This window comes from Leptinotarsa decemlineata, unplaced genomic scaffold, assembly GCF_025532065.1.
Source record: "Leptinotarsa decemlineata unplaced genomic scaffold, Ldec_3_MD MMD2_tig00001393_RagTag_RagTag, whole genome shotgun sequence".
In the NCBI taxonomy this organism is placed as follows: domain Eukaryota; kingdom Metazoa; phylum Arthropoda; class Insecta; order Coleoptera; family Chrysomelidae; genus Leptinotarsa; species Leptinotarsa decemlineata.
In genome coordinates, this window is record NW_027412562.1 from 13882916 (window position 1) to 13909437 (window position 26522).

The 26522-nt window shown below is 33.8% G+C and overlaps 1 protein-coding gene across 2 annotated transcripts in view; it reads right to left on the bottom strand.

Annotated features, from left to right (window-relative positions):
* LOC111505295 (nephrin) overlaps positions 1 to 26522 on the bottom strand; it is a 1173166-nt gene that overhangs the window by 660012 nt on the left and 486632 nt on the right. For both annotated transcript variants that reach the window (XM_074176034.1, XM_074176035.1), the window contains one exon: positions 2118 to 2245. In XM_074176034.1, coding sequence (XP_074032135.1) covers positions 2118 to 2245 — 128 coding nt within the window. The remainder of the gene's footprint in view (positions 1 to 2117; positions 2246 to 26522) is intronic.

Consider the following 26522-nt stretch of genomic DNA (forward strand, 5'->3'; position numbering starts at 1 on the left):
AAGCTCAGATCAGACCTTCGTTGGAGTATTGTTCTCATGTATAGAGCTTTTCCCCCAAACACACCCTGAAGCTGCTGTATTCCTTCCAGAAAAGAGCCATCCGCCTGATTGGAGACGCGAACATCACTTGCAACCTTGATAGACTGGAATATCGAAGATAGGTTGGAGATTTGTTTCTCTTCTATAGATACTTTCACGTGAAGTGTTCAAGTGACTTGGCATATTTGATTCCACCAAGAGCGGAACATATCAGAAATACGCGATGGACTGTGACTGCTCATCGTTTCGACGTTCAACTCAGTACACATCGAACTTCACTGATTGAGAACTCTTTCATTTGGAGAACGGCGTTTATATGGAATGAACTTCCTGAAAACGTTTTTCCAAATGGACTTGATCTCTAGCGATTCAAATCCAATGTGAATCACCATTTTTGCACAGACACCGCTCTAAGAGCCCCTTGGGGATTTTTCTGTAGTGCTTGTGTTTTGTCTTCAAAAAATTAAAAATGATTACAAAAATCATCCGGATCATTGTTTCTCAATTGTTTATTGATAAAAAGACTATGCAACACATTTAGAATATCTTTGATGCAGGAATTCAACTCTGTATAGGAGCTTCAAAGGACAATGACGTTTAATGAAGTGCATGTTTTTTTTATTTTCGAACACTGTTTTACCTATATGAATAATAACGATAACAAGAAGAACATGAAAATTAAACTGATGACTATTTGGAAAATCAACAGTCCACATATTCAAATCACTAACTTTATTGCATATAACAGAAAAAATTTACTATGAGTCCATCAGATTTTTTAAACTATGCATCAGATCTCATCTTTGTAGTACAGCGTTTATCCCTAAGAGCGTTTCAAATAGAAAGAATAAACCCTCCAGGAAAAAGTGCCATGATGAAACCCATTTTAATCGCTGCACTGACGTGTATCACCAACAAAAAATAAAATGACATTTTTTCGTAGGTATTTTGGAGAATTTGTTAGAAAGCAAATACTTACCTCTCAAAAATAAACAGTTTTTTTACTTTTATACTTGTTTTTAACAACGTTTCGTTTTCGGTTTAAGAGCGATTTTAGACAAAAAAAATTCCACCATTTCATGAATTTTTTTCTTGGTTTTACTGTAGGTTTCTGAATATTTCAGAATCCAAATCATCCATTGAGAGTAATATTTTCAACTTATATTTTCTGTTTCAACTCATTTTTTTCTTCGAAGTGGGATCCGAGCATAATTCTGATTCTAATTGAATGGGTTGTTGCCGATAAAATGTCTTCCTACATTTTCGTATCACGAACAAAAAATAAAATTACATTTTTTCGTAGGTATTTTTTGACGGTTTGTTAGAAACCAAATACCTCTAAAAAATAAACCGTTTCATACTTGTTTTTAAAAACGTTTCGTTTTCGGTTTACGAGCGATTTTTGGCAAAAAAAATTCCGAAAACAATCATTTCGCAAAATTTTTTTTCTTGGTTTTACCGAATGTTTCTGAATATTTCAGAATCCAAATCATCCATTGAAAGTAATATTTTCAACTTATATTTTCTATCTCAACTCATTTTTTCTTCGGAGTGGAATTTGAGCATAATTCTGATTCTAATTGAATGGGTGGTTGGCGATAAAATGTCCTCCTACATTTTCTACTGATGATATAGCGTTAGGCATCTACTGGAAAATGTGTCTAAGGATGTGAAGTGTTCTATCTAACATTTCCTCAGGAAATGTATGTAGTTGATACATTATTGAAATTTATGAAAAAATATTTTTTTTGTGAACTTTAATGGCGTAACGCCTGAAGATGCTATCGTTTATGGAAACACGTGTCGCGGTTTTATAAACTTTCGAGTAGATATCTCATATTGAACTGTGTTTTTGAAATACGTTTTCATTGTTATTTGACTTGTTGTTTGTTTTCAACATGCAAATTTTCTGTTCTTCAAATAACTGCTTACTATACCTTGTGAATTCCATACTTTATTCTATCGATTGGATTAGGTTTCAGCCTGGCATCCCCCCCCCCTCCGTGAACAGTTAGCTCGTTTGATTCGAAGGGTTCACAGCTGTACTGAAGAAACTATTCCTACGTATATGCACTTACCCTAGCGAGTGGCTTTCCCGAACTAGCGACGCATGTGAGTGTCAGGCTCGCCCCCTCGGCGTACGACGTCGTTATGCCATTTCTCACCGGGCCCCAGTCATCGCTCACTTGGACGTTTGACGGAGGAACTGAAAATTAAAAAGAAAGAACAATGAGATTTTAATAGCTCCATTCGGTGTAGCTTTATATCGATGGTGTATTTGGAGAGGCTTTCACCTTGTTCATTTCGTTTGAAGTATCGGAAACTTACCAAGAGAAGTGAAGAGGAATCGTGTGTACTTTGTTTTCATGAAAGTTCATAAAAAGGTAAATAACTAGCAATTCGTTTCAACTCCGCAAGAGTGCGATTAAGAGTTGTTATTTCATTGTACAATACTAATATCTGCAGATTACATATTTTGGTATATTTACAGGTTTATGTACGTTTGTAATGGCCTAACAAATTGATACGAGCTACAGATGTAGTGTCAAAGGCAAGACTTCTCGAAACCTTGGTCAAATTCTAGTCCATGTGAAAAAAAAATGACCAGAATGAAGCTAGTCCTATGAAACGAATTTTCTAATAGAGAAAACATTGTTGAAGTTGATGGGGAATTTTCAAGTACAGACATAGTGAACCTATGAATTCCACCGGGGTGAGTCCGGGGTCAACTACTTTTCCTCCTGTACATAATTCATTTAACCAACTTCATCACTACTAGAAACACTACTGAAGAGGTATCAAAAAGGGATTAAATATCACACAATAATGTGTACATTGAAATGTAAACATTTCTTTGTCTGCTTGTAATGATGATAATTTCTCAGGAAGAACTATTCGTGATTGATTAACATGGTCTGCAGATAAACAGTGTGTTCTAATGCCTCAACAAGTCTCTGAATGGGGTAAAGTATTTATTGGTCAAAGAAGATTGATACGCCTACTTTTTTATTTAGAATATACTGAATCGTGCAGAAGTATATGGAGAAAATAAGATCCCTACTGTTTTTACAATCTATATCTGAAAGTTTCCGACTTACATATATAACAGCATCAAAACCGTCATACGACTGGCATTAATAACAAAATAAAATTCAGAAACGTCAATCAGTACATAGGATGTTAACTGCATCAATCAATAACAAAACATGTCAACAAAATATCGTATATGGAATTCAATAAACAAATAACATATCTAACTGCTAATCCTATATATTTGTCTATCTATCAAATTTAGATCACCAGGCCAACTGATACGATTGGGGAAAACGATGTGATAAGGGAAAAACGAGTGTGCTTCAGTATAAGAAACAAGATAAATTTCACTAGTTCGGACTTCCATTGTCTACTATATGAAATGATTTGAAATCCCTGAAACAACTAAAAAAGAAGAATTGAAAATGAATTGCTGAAAACAACAATTATATTAACCAAAATGAACCTGAAATGAAATAATAGTGAAATAAAATACGAGTAAAAATAGAACAATTGAATGAATACAAATAAAGAAATCAAAAAAGAAAATAAAAATAAAAAGTGGAGAGATTCCAAGTCACGTTAGTTCACGACGTTTCGATTGTTAGTATCTACAATCGTCTTCGGGTGATGACTGGACTGAATCCTCCGAGAGATGACTATTTATTGGTCGTTCGAGTACTTTCACTTATACCCGCTTTCCATTTTCCCCTTCACTGGTTCCGTGGGAGATGACCGTTTTGGCGGGAGTTGGCCATTTTTCGCTTGATGAAGGGTTTCCATATGTTGCGTATTTCTACACTGGCTTGGCTGAATACGTTGTTGGACAACATGTATGCGGTTTTCTTCAATTTTCTCCTAAACCAATGTTCCTCTCTGTGCAAGATCTCAGCTTGGGGCCACTCGATGTTGTGTTGATGGGTCCAAACATGGTCTGCTAATCCTGATTTGCTGGTTGTACTACCTTCCTTCGTATTACAGAGCTCAAAAGCACGGTCTAATAGAGTCTTGATGATTTCTCTTTTAGTCGATTGATGGTGGTTGGATTCGTGGTTCAGATTCTGTCCCGTATGAGTGGGTTTTCGGTATACATATGTTTCCCACTTAGTGTCGGTTATCTTCACCAAAACGTCTAAGAATGACAATTCGTTGTGGATTTCCTTTTCCATTGTGAAATTGATGGGGGGTCTCACGCTGTTGATGTGTTTCAGAAAGGCGTCTAGTTCAGTATTCCCATGGTTCCATATTATGAAGGTGTCGTCGACATATCTCAACCAGACTCGAGGTTTCTTGTGGGCTTCTTCAATGGCCAAAATTTCAAACCACTCCATATATGTGTTGGCTATGACTGGTGAAAGTAGCGATCCCATTGGCAGTCCCTCATCTTGTGTAAATAATTCGTCCTTCAGTTGGAAATAACAGTTTCGTACACAGCATCCTAGTGATTCCATGATTACTTCTATAGGTAGATTCGTTCTCTCTTTCAGGTTCCCGTCTTCGGACAACTTTCTCTGTATGATTTGGAGTGCTTCTTCGACCGGAACGTTGGTGTAAAGGCTTTCCACGTCGAAACTAATTAGTTGATCTACCTGTGTGACCTCAATTGACCCTAGTAGTTCGACAAAATGCCTTAAATTTTTCACGAAAGACGATTTTTTTCCTTGTCATGGTTGTATTGAGGGAAGTAAAAATCTAGACAAGTTTTGAGTAGCCGAATCTCTGGAGCTGATGATCGGAAGTCGACAACGTATTCAGCCAAGCCAGTGTAGAAATACGCAACATATGGAAACCCATCATCAAGCGAAAAATGGCCAACTCCCACCAGAACGGTCATCTCTCACGGAACCAGTGAAGCGGAAAATGGAAAGCGGGTATGAGTGAAAGTACTCGAACGACCTATAAATAGTCATCTCTTGGAGGAATCAGTCCAGTCATCACCCGAAGAAGATTGTAGATACTAACAATCAAAACTTCTTGAACTAACGTGACTTGGAATCTCTCCATTTTTTATTTTTATTTTATTTATCTTTTTTGATTTCTTAATTTTTTTGTATTCAATTGTTCTATTTTTACTTGTATTTTATTTCACTATTATTTCATTTCAGGTTTATTTTGGTTAATATAATTGTTATTTTCAGCAATTCATTTTCAATTCTTCTTTTTTAGTTGTTTCAGGGATTTCAAATCATTTTATATAGTAGACAATGGAAGTCTGAACTAGTGAAATTCATCATGAAACATTATCAATCACCTTTAAACAAAGAAACAAGATATTTCCGAATGAAAATCTTTTAGATGATGAACTCATTTCGGTTATTATTCATTTGTAGTTCTAATTTATCTTGTAGAAAGTTTACCAAGAGTTGCTCATCTTCAGATGCAAAGTTAACATTGGAATCTCCTGTTGAAATTGATAGCGACGTATGATAGTTTTCTCCTAATTCTTCAGAGCCCACTCGACCGCAAACGTGTGCGTGGGGTCCTCTCTCTCTTGCCCCCCACAGTATTATACGAAACGTAACTCTCTCTTTCTATCTTCACTAACTTATACCTCTCAGCTTTCGTTCGCCTCGCCTGATCACATTTTTCGTAACGCTCTCGTCACGTATTTTCCAGTTTATTCCTCAAGTCGAACGCGCGTAAATAATTTTTTCTAAATATATAATAATTTAATAAACTGAATCAGCTCCAAAAAGAAATCATCCCAAATGATATTCTCATATATGCACAGTCAATTGACCAACATATCGGAATCAAAAGAAGGTTGATGGTAATTATGGACTACATATCTGAAGTTAAGTAGCTGATGTGTTTTTAAATAACATGGTTCTCAGAATAACCCTACGATCAGAAAAATTTAGAGTCGAAACTGTGAAAAGTATTCACCTATCGGTAGTTATGAAAAATGACAGATAGGTATAACAAAATGATTGGTTATTTAGGAGTGGAAACGATGAGTGGAATCCATGAAAGTGAATTGGCGTGAAGTTATCCACAGATTTCTGGCCACACATACTGACGTAGAGGAAAATAAAAATCTGTGGTTGGGATACGAAATTATTAGCACCCGTACTAATATCTGTGGCTGGAAATAACTATTCACTATAGGTTGAACGTGAAATTATTAGGACTATTTGGTGTAAAACTTTTTTATAGAATCTTGAGTAGATTGACGTGTTGATAATTGTTTTCTCATCAACAATACAAATTTAGGGAGAAATAAAATTGGAAATATTAGACTTACTTTCCAATACTCCAAATAAAAATGATATCCGATGATGTGCGTCCATCAAAATCACATAAATTTCATAGTTTCTTGAGTAGATTAACTTGGTGATGACAGTTTTCTTGTCATCTAAACAGATTTCAAAAAAGAAATTGTTGAAACAATCAGAATAATTTTTTGAGATCCCTTGAATTAATGAAAATCACACAACTCCTATAGAATCTTGGGTATATCAATATAGTGAAAACCATTTTCTTGTCATCCATACAGATTTCGAGAGAAAAATCAGACTCACTTTTTAAAACACCTTGTAGAATTGTAACCAGAAGATGTGCGTTCATGAAAATTACACAACTGTTATAGAATCTTGGGTAGATCAATATAGTGGAAACCGTTTTCTTGTCACCCATACAGATTTCGAGAGAAAAATTGTTGCAACAATCAGACTCACTTTTTAAAACACCTTGTAGAATTGGAACCAGAAGATGTGCGTTCATGAAAATTGCACAACTGTTATAGAATCTTGGGTAGATTGATATAGTGAAAACCGTTTCCTTGTCACCCATACAAATTTCGAGAGAAAAATCAGACTCACTTTTCAAAACACCTTGTAGAATTGTAACCAGAAGATGTGCGTTCATGAAAATTACCCAACTGTTATAGAATCTTGGTTAGATCAATATAGTGAAAACCGTTTTCTTGTCACCCATACAGATTTCGAGAGAAAAATTGTTGCAACAATCAGACTCACTTTTTAAAACACCTTGTAGAATTGTAACCAGAAGATGTGCGTTCATGAAAATTACACAACTGTTATAGAATCTTCGGTAGATTGAAATAGTGAAAACAGTTTTCTTGTCACCCGTACAGATTTCGAGAGAAAAATTGTTGCAAAAAATCAGACTCACTTTTTAAAACACCTTGTAGAATTGGAACCATATGTTATGTGTTCATGAAAATCACACAACTCTTATAGAATCTTGGGTAGATCGATATAGTGAAAACCGTTTTCTTGTCACCCATGCAGATTTACAGACTCAAAATATGAGTCTGAAGCAACAATTTTTTTATCGAAATCTGTATGGGTGACAAGAAAACAGTTTTCACTCTATCAATCTACCTAAGATTCTATAACAGTTGTGTAATTTTCATGAACGCACATCTTCTGGTTCCAATTCTACAAGGTGTTTTAAAAAGTGAGTCTGATTGTTGCATCAATTTTTCTCTCGAAATCTGTATGGGTGACAAGAAAACGGTTTTCATTATATTGATCTATCCAAGATTCTATAACACTTGTGTAATTTTTATGAACGCACATCTTCTGGTTCCAATTCTACAAGGTGTTCTAAAAAGTGAGTCTGATTGTTGCAACAATTTTTCTCTCGAAATCTATATGGGTGACAAGAAAATGGTTTTCACTATATTGATATACCCAAGATTCTATAACAGTTGTGTAATTTTCATGAACGCACATCTTCTGGTTCCAATTCTACAAGGTGTTTTGAAAAGTGAGTCTGATTTTTGCAACAATTTTTCTCTCGAAATCTGTATGGGTGACAAGAAAACAGTTTTCACTTTATCGATCTACCCAAGGTTCTATAAGAGTTGTGTGATTTTCATGATTACAAGGAATCTCAAAAATGAGTCTGATTGTTTCAACAATTTATTTTTCGAAATCTGTTTAGATGACAGGAAAACTGTCATCACCAAGTTAATATTCTCAAGAAACTATAGAAGTTGTGTGATTTTGATGGACGCACATCATCTGATATCATTTCTATATGGGTTATTGGAAGGTAAGTCTAATATTTACAATTTTATTATTTCCTAAATCTGTATTGTTGATAAAAAACGAATATCGACGCGTCAATCTGGCCAAGATTCTATAAAAAAGTTAAACACCAAATAGTCTCAATAATTTCACTTTCAACCTATAGTGAATAGGTATTTCCAGCCACAGATATTAGTACGGGTGCTAATAATTTCGTATTCCAACCGCAGATTTTTATTTTCCTCTACGTCAGCAGGTGTGGCCAGAAATCTGTGGATAACTTCACGCCAATTGAAAGTGAAATGATAATGAAATTACCATCAGACCTACTATCTGGCTCGATGACCGAATTGAATTCATCCAAATAATAGAGAACGCCTAGAAATATTTCGAATGATAGAAGACAACGTGTATAAATCACCAGAGACGAAAGTTGGAAACGATTCAATAAACTGGCACAGAGTTCCTAGAAAATTATTCTATTATCAAATAAAGGAAACAAATTGAGCTGAGCTACGAAAAACTGATAATACCTCTTCTTGGTAACAAAAAAATTGAGTAATTGTAGTATTATATTTTGAATTGTGATTTGTTTAAGCACTTACAGAGGGATCTAACAATATTTTTTGTTATCAATATGACTCTTAATTCGCGTGAAAATGAGTTACTGTCCAAAACTTGTATTGTTCAAGTAAATCTTTTCAAATACCATAAAAGGAGTGAGTTCGGAAGTCGATACAATTCTGGATTTGGAGCAGATTTCAGTAGAGAAACTTTCAATTCGGTTTCCAATAGACCACAAAAGACCGCTTTCTATACAATGAAAGAACATTGTATCGATCTCCGGATATTCTTAGTTCAAGAAAGTATTCAAGCTCTTTTCAACTTTTTTTTATTGTTAAAATAGAGTTCCACTATTTCATTTCAAGAACGAATTTCATAAACGAAATCAGGTCGGTACTGTGAATTGAAGTAAAGGGGTTGCCTTTTTCATTTCAACGACAATGACTACTTAATCATTCACTCTTGTTATGTGTAGGACTTGTCACTAACTCCTTTAGTTTTTCGAATAATATCAAGCGGTTGTCTGATGTAAAAAAGTGAGTGAAAAACAAGAATGTGCAGACATTATTCAATGAATAGTCTCCTTATGAAGTGAACCCACTCCTTTTCAATCAAAAAAATGTATGTTTGAAGGTGATTGACAATGTTTCGTGATGAATTTCACTAGTTCGGACTTCCATTGTCTATTATATAAAATGATTTGAAATCCCTGAAACAAGTAAAAAGAGTAATTAAAAAAGAATAGTTGAAAATAACAATTATATTAAGCAACAATAAACCTGAAATGAAATGATAGTCAAATAACCTACAAGTAAAAATATAATAATTGAATAAATAAAAATTAAAGGAATGCAAAAAGAAAATAATAAAAATAAAAAAGTGTAGAGATTCCAAGTCACGTTAGTTCACGACGTTTCGATTGTTGGTATCTACAATCGTCTTCGGGTGATGACCCGAAGACGATTGTAGATACCAACAATCGAAACGTCGTGAACTAACGTGACTTGGAATCTCTACACTTTTTTATTTTTATTATTTTCTTTTTGCATTCCTTTAATTTTTATTTATTCAATTATTATATTTTTACTTGTAGGTTATTTTACTATCATTTCATTTCAGGTTTATTGTTGCTTAATATAATTGTTATTTTCAACTATTCTTTTTTAATTACTCTTTTTACTTGTTTCAGGGATTTCAAATCATTTTATATAATAGACAATGGAAGTCCGAACTAGTGAAATTCATCAAAAAAATGTATCATGGATATTTCATGCGTGTAAATTCTAAGATTACCCACAGTATCTTTGGTATTGTTCATGGCTACATATAGGATTACCTTTGAGTTAACAATGTCTTTCATTGTATCGAAAACACTTTTTCCTCACCAGAGCAAAAATACTGTCCCTCGATGCGCGTTCCACTAACCAAGTGTTCGTCATCAGGCGAACTGGTTCTTACGGATATGTAGATGTTGTTATATGCATCGAGATGAATCTTCGCCTTATATAATGGGATTCATTTAATACATTATTTTTATTTCATTATTTTAAAGGGTTTCTTTCCCTTTCCATATTTTTCGTCATCTCGAATATCGCAGGTACGTAATGTTGGACCTGTGCTATTTACAATGTGAATTAATGATTCAATAAAAAAATTATGATCGTCTCATTTAGAGTGTGTAGATGACCTAATAGCAAGACTGTGAATTTCCCTTCCTCAACTGAACAGATAGACAGTATAGACCCCATTCTTTTTATGAAACTACAAAACCAATTCATGTACCTGGTCTACCCAAATTCAAGATGTGATAACGGCAGTTATAGGATATTGTCATATTTGGTTTCGAAGAAAGAATGCGTAAACGAATAATAGTCTAAGTAAATTCATTAAAAACAATAAAGATGAAATTTTGGTGTCGGATAGATCAGGAGTATATAAGCTGAATTCTGGCTCTTGTCCAAAACAGTATATTGGCCAAACAAGGAGGACATTTTCACAAAGGATCAAAGATAGTTTTGTAAAAAGAAAGACCGATTCCACATTTGTAAACCACCTTTTAGCAGCATGATATAAGTTCAATAATGAATACGATGTGTTATATTTACAAGAAAACAGTTTGAAACTCAATCTTTTAGAATGTTCAGAAATCAATATATTTAGGAATTTTGGTAATTTAGTAAATTATCAATCAGACTAGAATGTAGAAACAGACACATAAGATCAGGTAATTTGATTCTTTACAAACTGAGGTGAAAATCAGGTACTTGAAATTGTGAAATAAGGTATATTGACCACTGAATATGTAGAATATAGTTAGCAAAGACACGCCTGAAGAAGCCACTGTATGGCAAAACACGTGTTGCGTTTTTGTAAAAACGTTCAGTGACAATCTCACAATAAAGTATTTTTTGAATACGTTAGTTATGGATTTCCCCCACCTATCGGCCAATTTCATCTTATTTAATTTTGACGAATTGGTTTTTTTAGTGTATTCATTTTCCATCAAATTTTATATTTCTGTTCCCCTCCTGCAAGCCCATTCCTGATAACTATTGTTTTGTGTTTATAACATAAACCACGGCGTCATTTTTGAATTTTTTGTAACGGCTTTTGGTAGCCATTTGCCAAAATTTAAAATTCTGCAAGAAGTTCTGATTTTTCTCGTCATGTTATATGCCAGATTATATTTTTGTATAATGAAATGGATCCCACTGTTTTATATTTATCGCCTCATGAACAGGAAAAAAATTGTTTCCTATTATGAGTGGAGATCTACAGATTAGTTTATCTAATACTTTTTTGTAACGTTAGCTCAATCAACATGAACATTTCAGTATTTTACGTTAACAAAAGATGTAGTGTCGATTGAAGAGAAAATTTTCATAGTTATAGCTTAATCGGTTTCGATTAAAGAGAAAATTTTTAAAGTTATAGCTTAGTCAAGAATGAACGTTGTAGTAGGAAGAGATGAAATTTAAAAAAAAACTACCAACTCATAGGTTTCCTAGGGTCTGAATATTGTTTTAATGTTTTGAAGGTGTTTGTGCACGTAACTCATGATTCAGTTATGTCTTTCGCTTATGCCCATGGATTCATAGAAATTACAATAATCATGCTATTTCCTTGTATTTTGACGTAGAAGTACTTCGATTGAGGTCTTATTCAATTTTATGACTATAGGAACATCATCATACGTTTTTTTTCTTTTCATTTCTTTGGAACCATACACGGAAAATGCATGAACCACAGCAATCAATCGTTTCCTGAATCGATGCAGAGGTAGGCCTTGCTAGGCCACATCGCATGTGACCTAGCACTTAAGCATTTTAATAATTTCTCATTCGAATGACTTGAATGAAATGATCAGATGAAATTGATTTAATGCTCTCAACTTGCTTTAATGCTCAAAACTCCTTGCAAGAATTACATTCATACAGAAATATTCCTTTCAGAGTATTTCTTCATATTTTATTTCTTGATACAATTACATCAGCTCTATTGGGACGCGAAAAGTTTCAACCGCTTTTCCTTAACTTCTAGTTTTTTGCTCTTCTTTCAATGAATGAGGAAGCAACCGACTTTGGAACAATCAAATTAGAACAATTACTTCTTGGTTCTCGCTTTTGGGCACGGCGTGTTAAAAGTTTCATGAAATGAATTTCTGTTTGAGTTTTCTGTGTAAATCCTTTAATGACCTTTGTGCATTGTACTTTGGAATTATAATGGGAATATGAGAGACGTAGTTTTTGTTAGCGAAAGTGTTCCTTAGGAATTTTGTACTAGACATTCTGTGAATACGATGATAACATAGTAATTTAAAAATTTCTGTCGAAGCTTTGACTTACTCGTATTATTCATCGATTAGGAGCTACAGTTCTGAACATCTTCATTTCAAATCATCAGTTATCAACGGGTTATAATTATTAGAATTGTAAATGAGTAATTTTTCCTTTGATACCTGAGTTATAATATGAATAATGAATAGATGAATTGAGATTTTATCACATCAATTGTATGGATTTCCATCATACAATTGATTAACATAATCTTATGATATCATATTGAAGCATGATGTCTAACATGAAAAAGTACATACTGCAAGATGATGAATGTCTTGATATCCATTTATTTATTCAATGAACAAAAAACCACTATTACAAAATAACATAATAAAGTAGGAAATAAAGGTTTTGGATTTCTACTTCTTCATATTGATACAAAAACATGTGGAAATCTTCCAAAGAAAACAAAGAAGCAACCAATTTCAAAGAAGTAATTCTATACAAAGATGTGTAGATCATGCAAATAAGTAACTTTTAGATACCATCTGAAAGGAAAAGCATTTATGAAACAACATCTTTCATATGAGCATTAAATTACACAAAAGAAAAACATACCGTTCTCAATTTGAACAGAGTATGTCAAAATAAAGTTGGAAAAATGAACAAGTAATTCTAGAATGAGGCGAAAACTCACTAAAAATAACTAACAAACGAAAAATTACTAAAAATCACAAAATAATGATAATACTGTTCTGAAATAACTAAAGTACTTACAGTCTAGTCTGACAGCGATTATAATACTTTGAAGTATCCTCTGTAGAATAAGACTATACTCATGATCAGCATCACAATATCTCAAGAATTTATTTCAAATTCTCTCGAGTAATAAATTATGAACGTTATACTGTAGTGACCAAATATTTGAACCTTATTCATGTTGTGATTTGACGAACCCACACCGACCTCACAGCTTCGAGAGACAGATAACTACAATTCCTTAAATTAAACCCCAACATTCTTCGAAACTTAACCACTAACTGATTAATATTCTCGCTAAAATTCAATTGAGGATCAAAAAATATTTTCAAATCAACAACCAGTTCTTTGTCTTTCAGCAAATGACCGTCTTTTATATTAGAGGATGGGATCCTAATTTTACTTTTACTGAAAGAAGTTTTTTAACATTTTAATCTTACACCAATCAGATAGATCATCAAAATTCTTCTGGAGTGAACTAATGTCATTATTATTCAGAATTATTAAAAATAACTTGAGATCATCAGTAAGCAATAAAAATTCACAAATTTGTATATAAACTTCGAGGTCGTTGACAAACAGTCAAAATGGTATGGGAGAACAATGCACACGCTGAGGGACTCTAGAGCTCACATTGATCACTCTTCACAAAAACAACCAATTATCATCATCAATTTTCTTTCACTGCAAAAACTGGAGCACCCACGTTGCTAATCTCTCAGAAAACCCTGAATGTTCTAATATCTCAATCAACAATGAATGATTACTTGTGATGTACTCTTTTTAAGCACAGAAAACAAGCACTATGTTCAAGAAAAATCCTTAAGGCGCTCTCAGAGCGGTGCCTGTACGAAAGTAGCGATTCACATTGGATTTGAATCGCTGAAGATTGAATTCATTTGGAAAAACGTTCTCAGGAAGTTCAATCCAGTTCTCCAGATGCATTTCTCCAGATGGAAGAGTTCTTAAACAGTGAACCTCAAAACGATGAGTAGCCATAGTCCGTCGCGTATGTTTGATATGTACCGCTCTTGGTACATATCAAAATGTGCCAAGTCACTTGAACACTTTTCGTGAAAGTATATATAGAATACAGACAAATCTCAAACCTTTCTTCGATGTTCCAGACTATCTAGGTTGCCAATGATGTTCGCGTCTCCAATCAGGCGGATGGCTCTTTTCTGGATAGTATGTATCCAGCAGCTTCAGGGTATGTTTGGGAGCGGAGCTCCATACATGAAAACAAATACTCCAAAAGAGGCCAGATCTGAGCTTTATAAACCATCAAAAGTTGCTGAGGTGTGTACAGTTTTCTGGATTGGAACAGTGTTTCAAGTTTTCGAGAAGCCGCCTTTGCATTTCCAGAGACATGATTGTGCCAAGACATATTGGTGTCCATTTTAACTCCCAACAAATTTATCGAAGAACAAAGCTCTGGATTGTCTGACCTGACACTTATATATCCGGTTCTGAAACATGATTCTTCTTGAAGGAAATTGATGCCTGGGTTTCTGTGGCATTGTATTGAACCTGGTTACTTTCACCCTAATTCGAAATCACTTCTGAATCATCATTAAGATATGCAATTTTCTGCTGCCGGTGAAGATGTGCCTCCGAGGCCGATGTCCTGGAATCCAAATGGAATGAGGAAACAAGTGTGCTGTCGTCAGGAAAGAAATATATTGGTTTCTTGATTTTTTCCAATGAATCGTTGATATACAATAAAAAGAGGGATTGTGAAGTTCTTTGCTTTAATTTATCCTAAGTTTGCAGATGTTGCGAGCATTAACAAACTCAGTTAGGTTTTCAGCTTTGGGATTTTTGCTCGCAATTTTTGTTAAACCATGGTTTGCCGTTAGAAGGTTGTTTCATTGGAAAAGGAATATATATATATATATATATATATATATATATATATATATATATAAACATCCAGCCAGGAGAAATTCCGGAAATGGTCTTGAAGATCCCCCCATTCAGCTGATCTGTAATGCTAAACTTTGCGCGGCTTAGATTGTTCCCCAACATTCATCGGTAATTCACTCAACACTGAAATGAGTTTTTGGTTAGGAGATCCCAATGGAGACCTTACGGTGACTGTGTGAATTTCTAGATTGGTTGTTAGGTTAAGTTAAGTTGGAAGAACCTTTGGTATAGTAATGCATATCACAACACCGAACCGTTATTTCAACACCTCGATACGTGTTTCGATTACCAAGTGACAATCTACAAGAGGAAGAATAAACTGTTTGATCTTTTCTATACACTCCACTGTGTAGGCACTGCGCGTGCCTAATAGTGTGGCAACTATCACTGCAGGCTGTTTTAGTTCCTTCAAGAATAGCATTATTTCATGATTTAAATAAGCTTTTCATTTTGGTTCTGGTCCATCCTCACTTTTGAATACCACATAAATCTTCTTTGGGAGATTCACTGAGTCCACAACTTATTATCGTCAGTCTATAGAGCAGCAAACCTCATCAAATGCAGACTTCACTGAACATTCCCATAAACAGTTTTTAATAAAATCATAAGGTATAAAAATTAGTCAACTTAAGGACAGACATATTGGAATTGTTTTTAAAGCTCAAAATATTCACTTCTTTGTATCATTCCAGACTTCAGGATCTACTGCTCTAACAATACTCGGGAAATTCTTTCAGGTGCTTCTCTTCTGTCAATCAGCGGATCCGTATTGAAGTCAATAGAGTGATCATCTGTTTAGCGATACTAAAGTATCATTCTCCGTTGGAACCTGATAGATGTAACCAAGATAGCAGTGTCGTCTGGTACTCGACTGATTTTATTGAGGCTTTATTGGATATTCGGAATCTTTGCCTGCCAATGAAGTTGTTTTAGTTTGAATGGAGTAGTAATAGTTCCATTTCGTGAATGAATAAAGCTTCTAATGGGAAAGAAGCATCCCGTGCAACTGAACTCTCCCAGAAATCAAATCAGCTTTCAGCTTTCAATATATATATATATATATATATATATATATATATATATATATATATATATATATATATATATATATATATATATATATATATATATATATATATATTGAGTCTAAATATGAGTATAACACTAGACACAAAAATAACTTCATTGTACCTTCAACAAAACTAAAAATGATCCAAATTTAAGGGCTCAAAAAATATTCAATTCGATTAAGAAAAAAAACAGCTAAATATTCATTTGCAAACAAAAACTAAAAGATTTTCTAGTGCAAAATTGCTTTTATTCCTAAGAATAGTTTTAAACCTCACTTTTGAGATATTTTGTTGTCTTTCTAAGTACTTATTTGCTTTCAATTATCTATGATTTATAATTATTTTTATGTATTTATATGGTGTTTGCCCTTCGTTTGTTGATAGTATATGTATTTTGTATTAAACCCTCCATTTGACTTTTCCATACAGCCTGTAGTGTCTCCAGAAAATAAAATCGTATTCTATTCCATTCTTCTATTCTATCATATTCCACAGTCCAAATTAGAATTTCCTTCGAAGTAGGTAGCCATGCGTGCTAGCGAAGCGTCTGGAAAAAATTCTACAGTACGACGCCCCTCAAATCCAGTAATAGATATGTAGTGAAGGATGACGGTGAAAGCCTAACAACTTTTTTATATAGTTATTTGAATTAAATTTTCGATAAGCACACTAGCTGACTGGAAAAAAATTCTGATAGAATCGTTAAAAAACTATGTTTCAAAAATGTGGGCAAATATGACTTCAGGAAAAAATTGATTTAGTGAACCGGTGGAATGCATTCAGGTAATTTTGATAACTGTACAAAGCTACACAAAACTGCGTATTGTTAATCCAAGCGATATAAAGGGGAAATTTGAGTAATTTCCACTTCAGATAATTCCGAATGTTCAACTGCATTGGATTCAGTAATTGGATTCAACATCATAATACATTCAAACAACTTCCATTACTTTTGCATTCACATAGAGTTTCCACTGTTGATCCACAAAAATTGTTTCACTCTGTTTCACTGCCCAAAAAGTCTCTCAGCCGTTTCTATTTAATGAAATTTGTGGGTTGTACTTTGATGGCATTGTCGCATCATTTCAAACCGTTTCATGTTTGAACACAGAAAAAACTCCAATATGTCAATTTGGTGGAGAACATAATTCAGTAAACTGCGGCAAAAATGGACCGGAATCGCGGTTTCGTATCGATCGCATCTGTGACCTCTTTCTGTTCTACTCCTATTTGGGACAGGTCGTAAATTATTCTTTTTGTTCACATTCTGTCTTCCTTATGTTATCGTATCGTCTTTGAGGGTAGAAAAACGTTGAGAGGTTAATACATTATTGGTCTCCATTAATGGAGTCGCCGGAAAATCATTGGTAGCTTTCCTCTTAGTGGGAGCTCACAGAGAAAGGTTATAACTACTTTTCATTGAAACGATGATTAACAGTTTTGTTTCTCTCAGTAGGTGTCTCATGGAAAGTGATGACCGTTATTGTACTGCAACTGAAACACTAAGGAATAAATTATGGAATATATTGTTGCATCGAAAATTCAATTTTGAACTTCATCACAACCAATTCACAAGTTGAAAAACAAAATCCCAAAGGCCCACAGTAACCTGGAACTCGAGTTTTTGTGCATTAACGCACCTGCCAATTTTATTGTCATCAAGTCAATTGAGAATATTTCAAAATACGGAACGTTCATCACTTTGGTTTGAATCCCACAGAACTGCACGGAACTGACTGTTATCATGTCCTGAAGAAGAGTTGCAGTTATAAAATTATGAAATCATTAGTTCGGACTTCCATTGTCTAATATGATATGATTTAAAATCTCTAACAGGGAGAAACATTGGTTCAGAAGAAAATTCAAGGAAGCTGCATACATGTTGTCTAACGAGCATTCAGCCAAGTTTACTTAGAAATACGCAACATATGGAAACCCAAAATAAAGCGAAAAACGGTCAACTCCCGCCAAACGATCATGTCCCGGTGAAACGCGGGGATAAGTGAAAGCACTCGAATGACCTATAAATAGTCTCCTTTCGAAGGTATAAGTCCAGTCATACCGGATACTAACAATCGAACGTCGTGAAGTAATTTGGCTAGAAATCTTTTTTTTGAGTAGAAAAAAACTTTCCTGAATGAAATAGTTATTAAAAAAATAGTGATTCAATATCTATAAAAATAAACATAATTTTTTCAATGAACGAACGGTCACGCTTACCACATTGCGGTTCACAATAATCAATGGACTGCATTTGTAAATGAATCACCATCAGGAGCATTACACTCAATTCAAAAAGTTTTAATGAACTTTTCGCCAACAACTCATCATTTCCATTCAATTTGCATGCTTCGATATCTCTGAAACTATTTTAATTCACTGTCAACTGGAATGTGCTCACCAGCAGATATTTTTTATGCGTTCCATTCAGATTACTTCAGAAATAGTCCCAGTCAGTCCAGTTTGCTGGCAGTAAAACAGGAGAAAACGAGGAAAGCAATTTGTTTTAATGAGACTTCCAGAAAGTCTGTCAACCGAACAGCTCTTTTGTACAAATCGGCTCTGAATTGAAAGTTCCGTTCTTGAAATTTGATGGAAAGTAATTTCTAGGTTGTTCATTTGAGTTGAGAATTTTGGGAAGGTTCCGTAAAGAATTTGGCTGACCGCGTCTGAAGTTTTTGGTTATTCGACATTTCGGCTATGAAACCATTTTCAACAAATGGAAAGTATGGCGGTACTGGGGTCTCGATCTGCCTCCCCCCAAGCGAGGACTGGAGCACAGGCACAGGCTCTGTTCTCTGTTCTCATATTTATGACCCGGGACAGTTGGAGGGGCAGACCGATAGTGGTACCGAGGTTGGCATTTGTAGCGAGAATGAAAGTGTGACTTGCAAAAGCATTGTATATATTATTATGAGATGTGTGGCAGAATAATAACGATCTCCATGACTGCTGTAATTTTTGTGAATCCTCTAGTTGATTGAAGCAATTGGGACGTTTTCCAATTTCAATAGCTTTGTGGATTATCCTGGCATGGAAAGATTTCCTGAGACAAGTAAGAGTTTGGAAAACACATAGCTCATACTCATAGGGCTCTGTTGGAGACTCTTCTGTAGGTCTGGCCGTTTCATCTACTGGAGCTGAGAAACATTGTATTTCGTATATTTTCTGTACCTTATTGGAAAATCATATTAGAAATTAAAGATAAATTACCCAGGAAAGTGAAAATTTGTGTATCAAATCATCAGGAAACCGACCAAAAATTAAATAAACTAGTTGATGAATCGGCTGATATAGTTGAATTCATAAATATCTATAATTTTCATAGATATTGATTTCAAGATGCGTTTCGCAAGAAGCGTCAGTCCAACTGACGAAGCAACCATGTAGCGGAACGCGTCTTAAATAAGATTTTATGTGAAATTGTATCACAAACATATTTTCCACTCATCAGAAATGCAATACTCTCCTCTTCAACCAAGTTGGCGTCTTCAGGAGGAGAACTTGACTCACATCCACTTCTAAATAAACATAGATGATTTTGGGTGGAAATTTGAAGATTTGAGATTTCTTCGTGAGAGTTTCCGCAAATTTTGACAGAGTAATTTATGAAAAGGAATGAAATAAACTGTTTGGAATAGGTACTTCGTCACTGTTCATAGATCTCTTGCCACACTTTGCTATTTCCAGACATTCAAAATCATCCAACCATAATCTATGATCATGTACCGATCTCAAGACAGTTTTTCGATGCGTACCACGACTGCAGTTTATAGTTTCCTAGTAGCATTATTAACACCGTTCCTCAAAATAAAGATTCCTAGTGTCACTAAAATAATGTTTTCGGATGGTGTTTAACATTTAGTTCACTTGCTACTTCATGAAGACGATTTCAAAATACCAATCGAATGGCATTTTTTGTAACTTCTCATGGGAAAGGTCCGAGTAATGGTTTGGGTGGACTTCTTGAGAGATTAGTTAAAAAAACGATCAATAAATACAAATACCAGAAACAATATGTAAATGGGCCGAAGATAATTTCGAGGTGTAAATTGTCACTTTGTTTTCAATGAGCAGATTCAGAAGGCTGAAAAAATCTCAGTAGAAGATTTAAAGATGCTGAAACAGTACAAGGGATACGTGGTTGTCACGCTGCTATTTCTATTTGAAAAAATATAATAAAAAGTAAAACTTTATGATTATCTCGAGAAAAAACGATATCCGTTTGAAAAACACTGATATTCACGAGATCATCGATGAACCAGCAATGAAAACCAGGTTGATAGATTAGAATATTGAGTTTTTATGTACCATGAACCATTTCAAAATTAATATAACTCTGACTTTTCCAGATTGAGGAAGAGAATTGAGACATCATCATTGGAAAAACAGTGAAAAAATACTTTGTAAGTAACAGAGTGTAACACAACTTCAGCTTCAAACATAAACCAAAGTGAGGAAACTGTGATAAAATTTCGAATATATTTCTGTTTTCACATTCTACTAGGATGAACAATATGTTTCAGTGTTCAAAATTGAATTATTATTCAATTAAAAAGTTGACAAAATGAAAAGTTATTTTTTCGAAATTCTGAAATCCATATTCATCCTTAAACATACTCGTAGGTACGTACGTACACTGACGTAATGAATATTCATTGGATTTGGCTATTGTCCTTGGCTATACCCAAAACTCATTATGAAAAATTCATAACTTTTCGGGAATGTCCATTTTTCGCTTTATTGTAGGTTTCCATATGTTGTGTATCTCTACGCTAGCTTTGTTAAATACATTGTTGGATAACATGTATGTGGCTTCTTTGAATTTCCTCCTAAACCAATGTTCCTCTTTGTGTATGATCTCAGCTTGGGACGATGTTGTGTTGATGGGTCCAAACATGCTCTGCTATTTCTGATTTACTAGTTTTCCCTAGCTGTGTGTGTTTTTTGTGCTCGACAATGCGAACATTCAATGTTCAGTATTATTTTTACTTGTATATCATTTCATTTCAGGTTTTTTTGCTCAATATAATTGTTTTTTCAGCTATTCATTTTTATTCTCCATTTATAGTTATTTCAGGGATTTCAAATCATTTTATATAATATCAGACAATGGAAGTCCGAACTAATGAAATTCATCGATTGGAATATCATCCATCACTGTTTTGATGTTCACACCATACCCTCATTCATCAACGAAGAATTGACGCCTATTTACACAATGCACGTTTCTTATCGCACAATTCGAATCACTGAGCCTTATAAACCTTGGATAACCTGAAATATAGAATGAATGCTCGAATTAAAACACAAAGCATTTCAGCATTATCAATGATTAAATACCCAATAATTTTGGGAATACTATAGCACACTACGTAAATACGTATTATTCGTCATGAGAGAACCATTTATTCGAATCGTGTACTTCGTCGAAACTACTCCATGGCCACCTGGAGTACCCTAAAACTTCTCGGAGTACTTTGTACTAATGAAACGCAGTAAACTACATCAGTACGTCGATGATACACAACCACATTGTTCATTCAGTTTCAGATACGCTAATGAAAACATTAATTACTGTATGACATAAATATTGTGCATATTATCTAACCAGGTCATGCTAGTTGGTCACAAAAGAACAAGAAATGCAGTGTGTCGATCCATACCAATAACAATATCATTCTCTTCGTAAATGAATTCATGTTCATTGCTAGAAACATACCTCCGGTTCAAAAAACATATAAATCAGTTGTGTACGTTTTCATTGTACTAATAAAACTATTATACTGCGAATGTATGTACTGTTCCGCTTCAAAAGAAGTAGAAGTTATATGACTCCAACGTATACAAAATTATTGTATCAATCTTCATACAACTAAGTGTGGATATTTTCCTAAGGAAGAGAGAAAGTAATCGTATTGAAAATAAAAGTTCCTCTGAAATCTCTGGAAAATATACACTTTTTGATTTGATTGTACTAAGTTTTTCTATGGCATCCGTTGGTACGATCGTATTCATCCCTGCTTTCAAGACTCTGGCTTGCTATCTGAGCATATGAGAGAATTACAGTCACTCACTTTCATATACAAAATTCTTTCATTGAGGTCTTCCCTTGGTTTCACTATCTAATAATAATTATTATATCGCAATATCAATCAGGCAAATATCAATCTTGCCTTGCTTTTCAAAAATATTTGAAACTATTCTTCATAATCAACTAGTTGATTACTTCGATAAGAACAAAATCCTAAGCCCTTAGCAATATGGTTTCGGGAAAAATATGTACACTTTGGATGCTATCAACTCATTAACTCATGCCATAAAAACCAATTTTGAAAGGAACGAAAAATTTTTGGGAATCTTCACAGACCTAAGTGCAGTTTTTGATTGTGTTGATCATGACATACTACTGAGGAAAATGGAGTACCTACTACGGAATAAGAGGAATGGCACTCAAACTAATCAAATCCTACTTGTCCAATCGATTTCAAGTAGTTTGTATTTGAAAATCAGAGAAGCACTCATCAAACAATAAGTAGAGGAGTTCCTCAGGGATCATTATTGGGCCCCCTTCTCTTTATTATTTATATTAACGATTTGCCAAATGTGTTCACCTCGAATATTTCGACAAATATGTATGCTGATGACACCACATTTGGCATCGGTATCAATACAGGGGAGTGTCCGGCTAAAATCCTTGGGGAAGTTATGGAACAAGCAAAAACCTGGTTTTTAAACAAGGTCATACTCAGTGAAAAAAAGATAAAAGTCTCATTTTCGAATCCAGAATATCCTACAATGTAGAAAACGACCTAGACATGCTGCACAGTAAATTTCTGGGTGTAGATGTAGATGCCAGGCTACTATGGAACATACATATATATATATATATATATATATATATATATATATATATATATATATATATATATATATATATATATATATATATATATTATTACATTCAAATGTTATATTCGTCATTCAGAAAGATCTATTATAGGAGCTGATTTTGAACACTCCAGCAAACTTATCTTTAAAATGTTGAGAATAATGATACTTTACTATCTGATAATTTACTATATGTTACTATATGTCAAACAAAACATCAATAGTTACTCTGTTGTGTCCAATATACACGGTCACAATACTAGAATTGAAGATAATTTGAATATACCTCAAACCCGGTTACAAAGAATGGACACGATTGATATTAAAATGTACAATGCCCCAAATCTCGTAGTACGTTCTCTGAACTTTACTAAATTCAAAAAACACTTAAAGACATTACTTACGAAAAATCATCTATAAGGTATTAATGACTTTTTCTATTAATTCCCTGGTAAATAGAGCAAAGATGCCTTGCACGATTGTATGTATGTACTGTATTATTATTTTTATTGCACAGTTAACTATATTCAGAAGATTTTATATTTTACTTTTCAAGCATATGTTCATTTTATCGTATTTTTTGACATGTTCTAAAGCTATAGATTTATTATGAACCAAATAAAATTTGAATTTAAATAAGCGTTTTTTACTCAGACATTCCATAGCGATTTATGGTCGAAGGTCATATAACTTCACTTCCAGGACATACAAACAGAGACCATTGATACACTTCAAGAAGTTGAAAAATGATACGGTATGATCGCGCGCAGTATACGTTTTTACACCGACATCATTACTTCTTATACAAATTTATTTGAGTGAGGTGTAAAGAATCATTGAATCTGAGTAGGTAGTACATACCGATTCTGCTTCAAAACGGCGAGAGTAATGGATGATAATGGTGAAGTCAATAAATAAACCTTGCGAATAGAAACTAACACGATGGGATTTAGGAGTGGTCTTCCGGGCATTTAACATGTGTGTGATAATAATTTTGATGATTTGTTTATAGAGTTCTGTATTTTTATCTTGTTTGATTTGTTTCAATCGTGATTCGTAGCTTATTTTAAATGTATTTCACTATGTAATCACATTCTTGCGTGTGCGAAATTCATGATTAGAAGCACCAATGAATATCTATCTGTGTATCTATCTATCCTTCCTTCAGTCATGTCCACAAAAAATATTAAAAAGGGATGAAAATGTCCGACTCTAGTGTTTGAAGAAAATGTCTATTTAAATGATATTTTCAGTTCGTAGGTGAATCTAATCAAAGATCTCACACAGAACATTATTTGGCACAAAATTATATCATATCGAAAAAAAAAATATTGTGGCATCCTGTATATAATTTTTTGGTTTCGTAGAACGGTAAACGGTCAACTTTTTTTTCTAGAGTACGGTCAGATCGTTCAACAGTCCCATAAGATATACTTATCATCTTAGATCAGTGTTCAACCAATTATGTGAACGTTGAAAAAAACATCCCAAAAAATCATAAGTAGTTTCATGGAGTGTCAAAGAAATCTGTCTTTCTCACATTCCTGAAACTATGTCTCCAAAATGAACTCAAATATGTTGTCATTTTGAGTTCCTGTAATAATAACTTTCGCTTCCAAATTTTTGGTAATTTAAATTTTTTTTCAATATGGAGATAAAGTGTTATATTGTGTACATTCATCAGTGAAAATACAAATTTTTCTTCTTCAAGCTTCAAGCATCAGCTCAAAAAAAAATTTATATGAGAAATATTTATGAAATTCAGTGTTTTACCAAATATTCCAATCAAGAAAATTCACGTGTATGGTATCTATCAACAAACTTCATGAAGGTAACAATCATGTGAACATAGTTTATAATTCATTCATATGATCATATCATCACGAAGTTTATTGTTTAGAACTATATCGATCTATTTACATTCGTTTCACGAAATCATCATATGACCTATATTTTGCATATACAAAGTTCACTGGGTGTTGATATCAGTAGAACTGAATATTTATTAACATCATAGAACTGTCCTCTCAGAGCAGTGTGGCGGATCCAGCCAGGGGTCGCGTGGGGCGCCACCCTTTGGACGCAGAAAATGTTTAGTTATGGGGCCTAAGCCGGTCCTACACTGTTGCACATTACCAAACTAAACAGAATATATTACGCCAAGTACAGTTCACTGAGCATCCTGATTTTCATTTTATTCATAGTGAAAAATCAATGTCAAGTGCGTTTCCCCCTCAATTAATTCCTAGATCTGCTTGTCTCTCAGAGGTGACATAAGGTGGCATCATAACACTATACAAAATAGGTACAGAAAATGTCAAAAATCCCTCTACCACTCTGATTGTGATAAATATGTCAATTCATTCCAAATATTTTTTTTTCATCTTCAGAATATTTGATAAAAATAACCTGAGAAAATTTTCTGATTGATTTGGCCGTTACTTGATGAAGATCCATAGTAATTTCAAAAACTACACCTCACGATTTGATGTCCACAAACTTTATTTGAAAAATATCACAACATGTTTCGCTAAGACATTAGCTTTTTCAAGTGACTTATACATCAAATTATTCTAACATCACAATTTATATACTACAGGTAATCATAATTGAGACTACCTCTAAGAGATTACCTGAACTTCTACATAACGTACCTGTCCAATTATGATCACTTGAAGCATATTTTATTATCCCGATTCCACAAAAATGAAACCACCTTTTCGGTTGGTTGTCCAAAATACGTTAAAGCTCTATGATTTTGATCATCTACATTATCAATGGGAAAAACATCTCGAATCGCTTTCGTATAGACTTTCTTGGCAAGTATTTTGTTTATTAATTCGGCTTTAAACCCATTGTTTACCGCAATTTGCTTGATGATATTAAGTTCTTCATCGAAATTATCTATTGACAGAGGAACATTGACTAATCTGTGAATCATGCTATAATAAGCTGCTACTTTGTGTTGATAAGGATGGGTAGAATCGTAATGTATAGTAACATCCGTATAGGACGGTTTGTGATAAATTGAAAAATCATGTTTGTTGTTCATTTTACTAATTGTTAGGTCCAAGAAATTGATTGAGTTTTCTGTTTCTATTGCAAAAGTGAATTTGATGTTTTCATGAATTTTGTTAATATGCCTATGAAAAGTATATAATTGCCGTTTATAGTACCTGTAAAACATACCAAAACGTCATCCACAAATCTATGCCAATACAAGAAATTCTTAATCAAAGAATGTTTAAAAATCGACTTCTCTAGATTATCCTTGAAAATTTCTGCAAGTACGGGGCTTAATGGATTTCCCATAATTGAACCTTTTGAGGAGGAATGAATATTGTTGAATTGAAAGTAATTTTGGTTGAGACATAACGACAGAAGGCCAATTATTTCTCGTTATATGATTAGGTTCACTCTATGTGTATCTAATAATTCTATTACTAAAGTAACAGTATCATCAG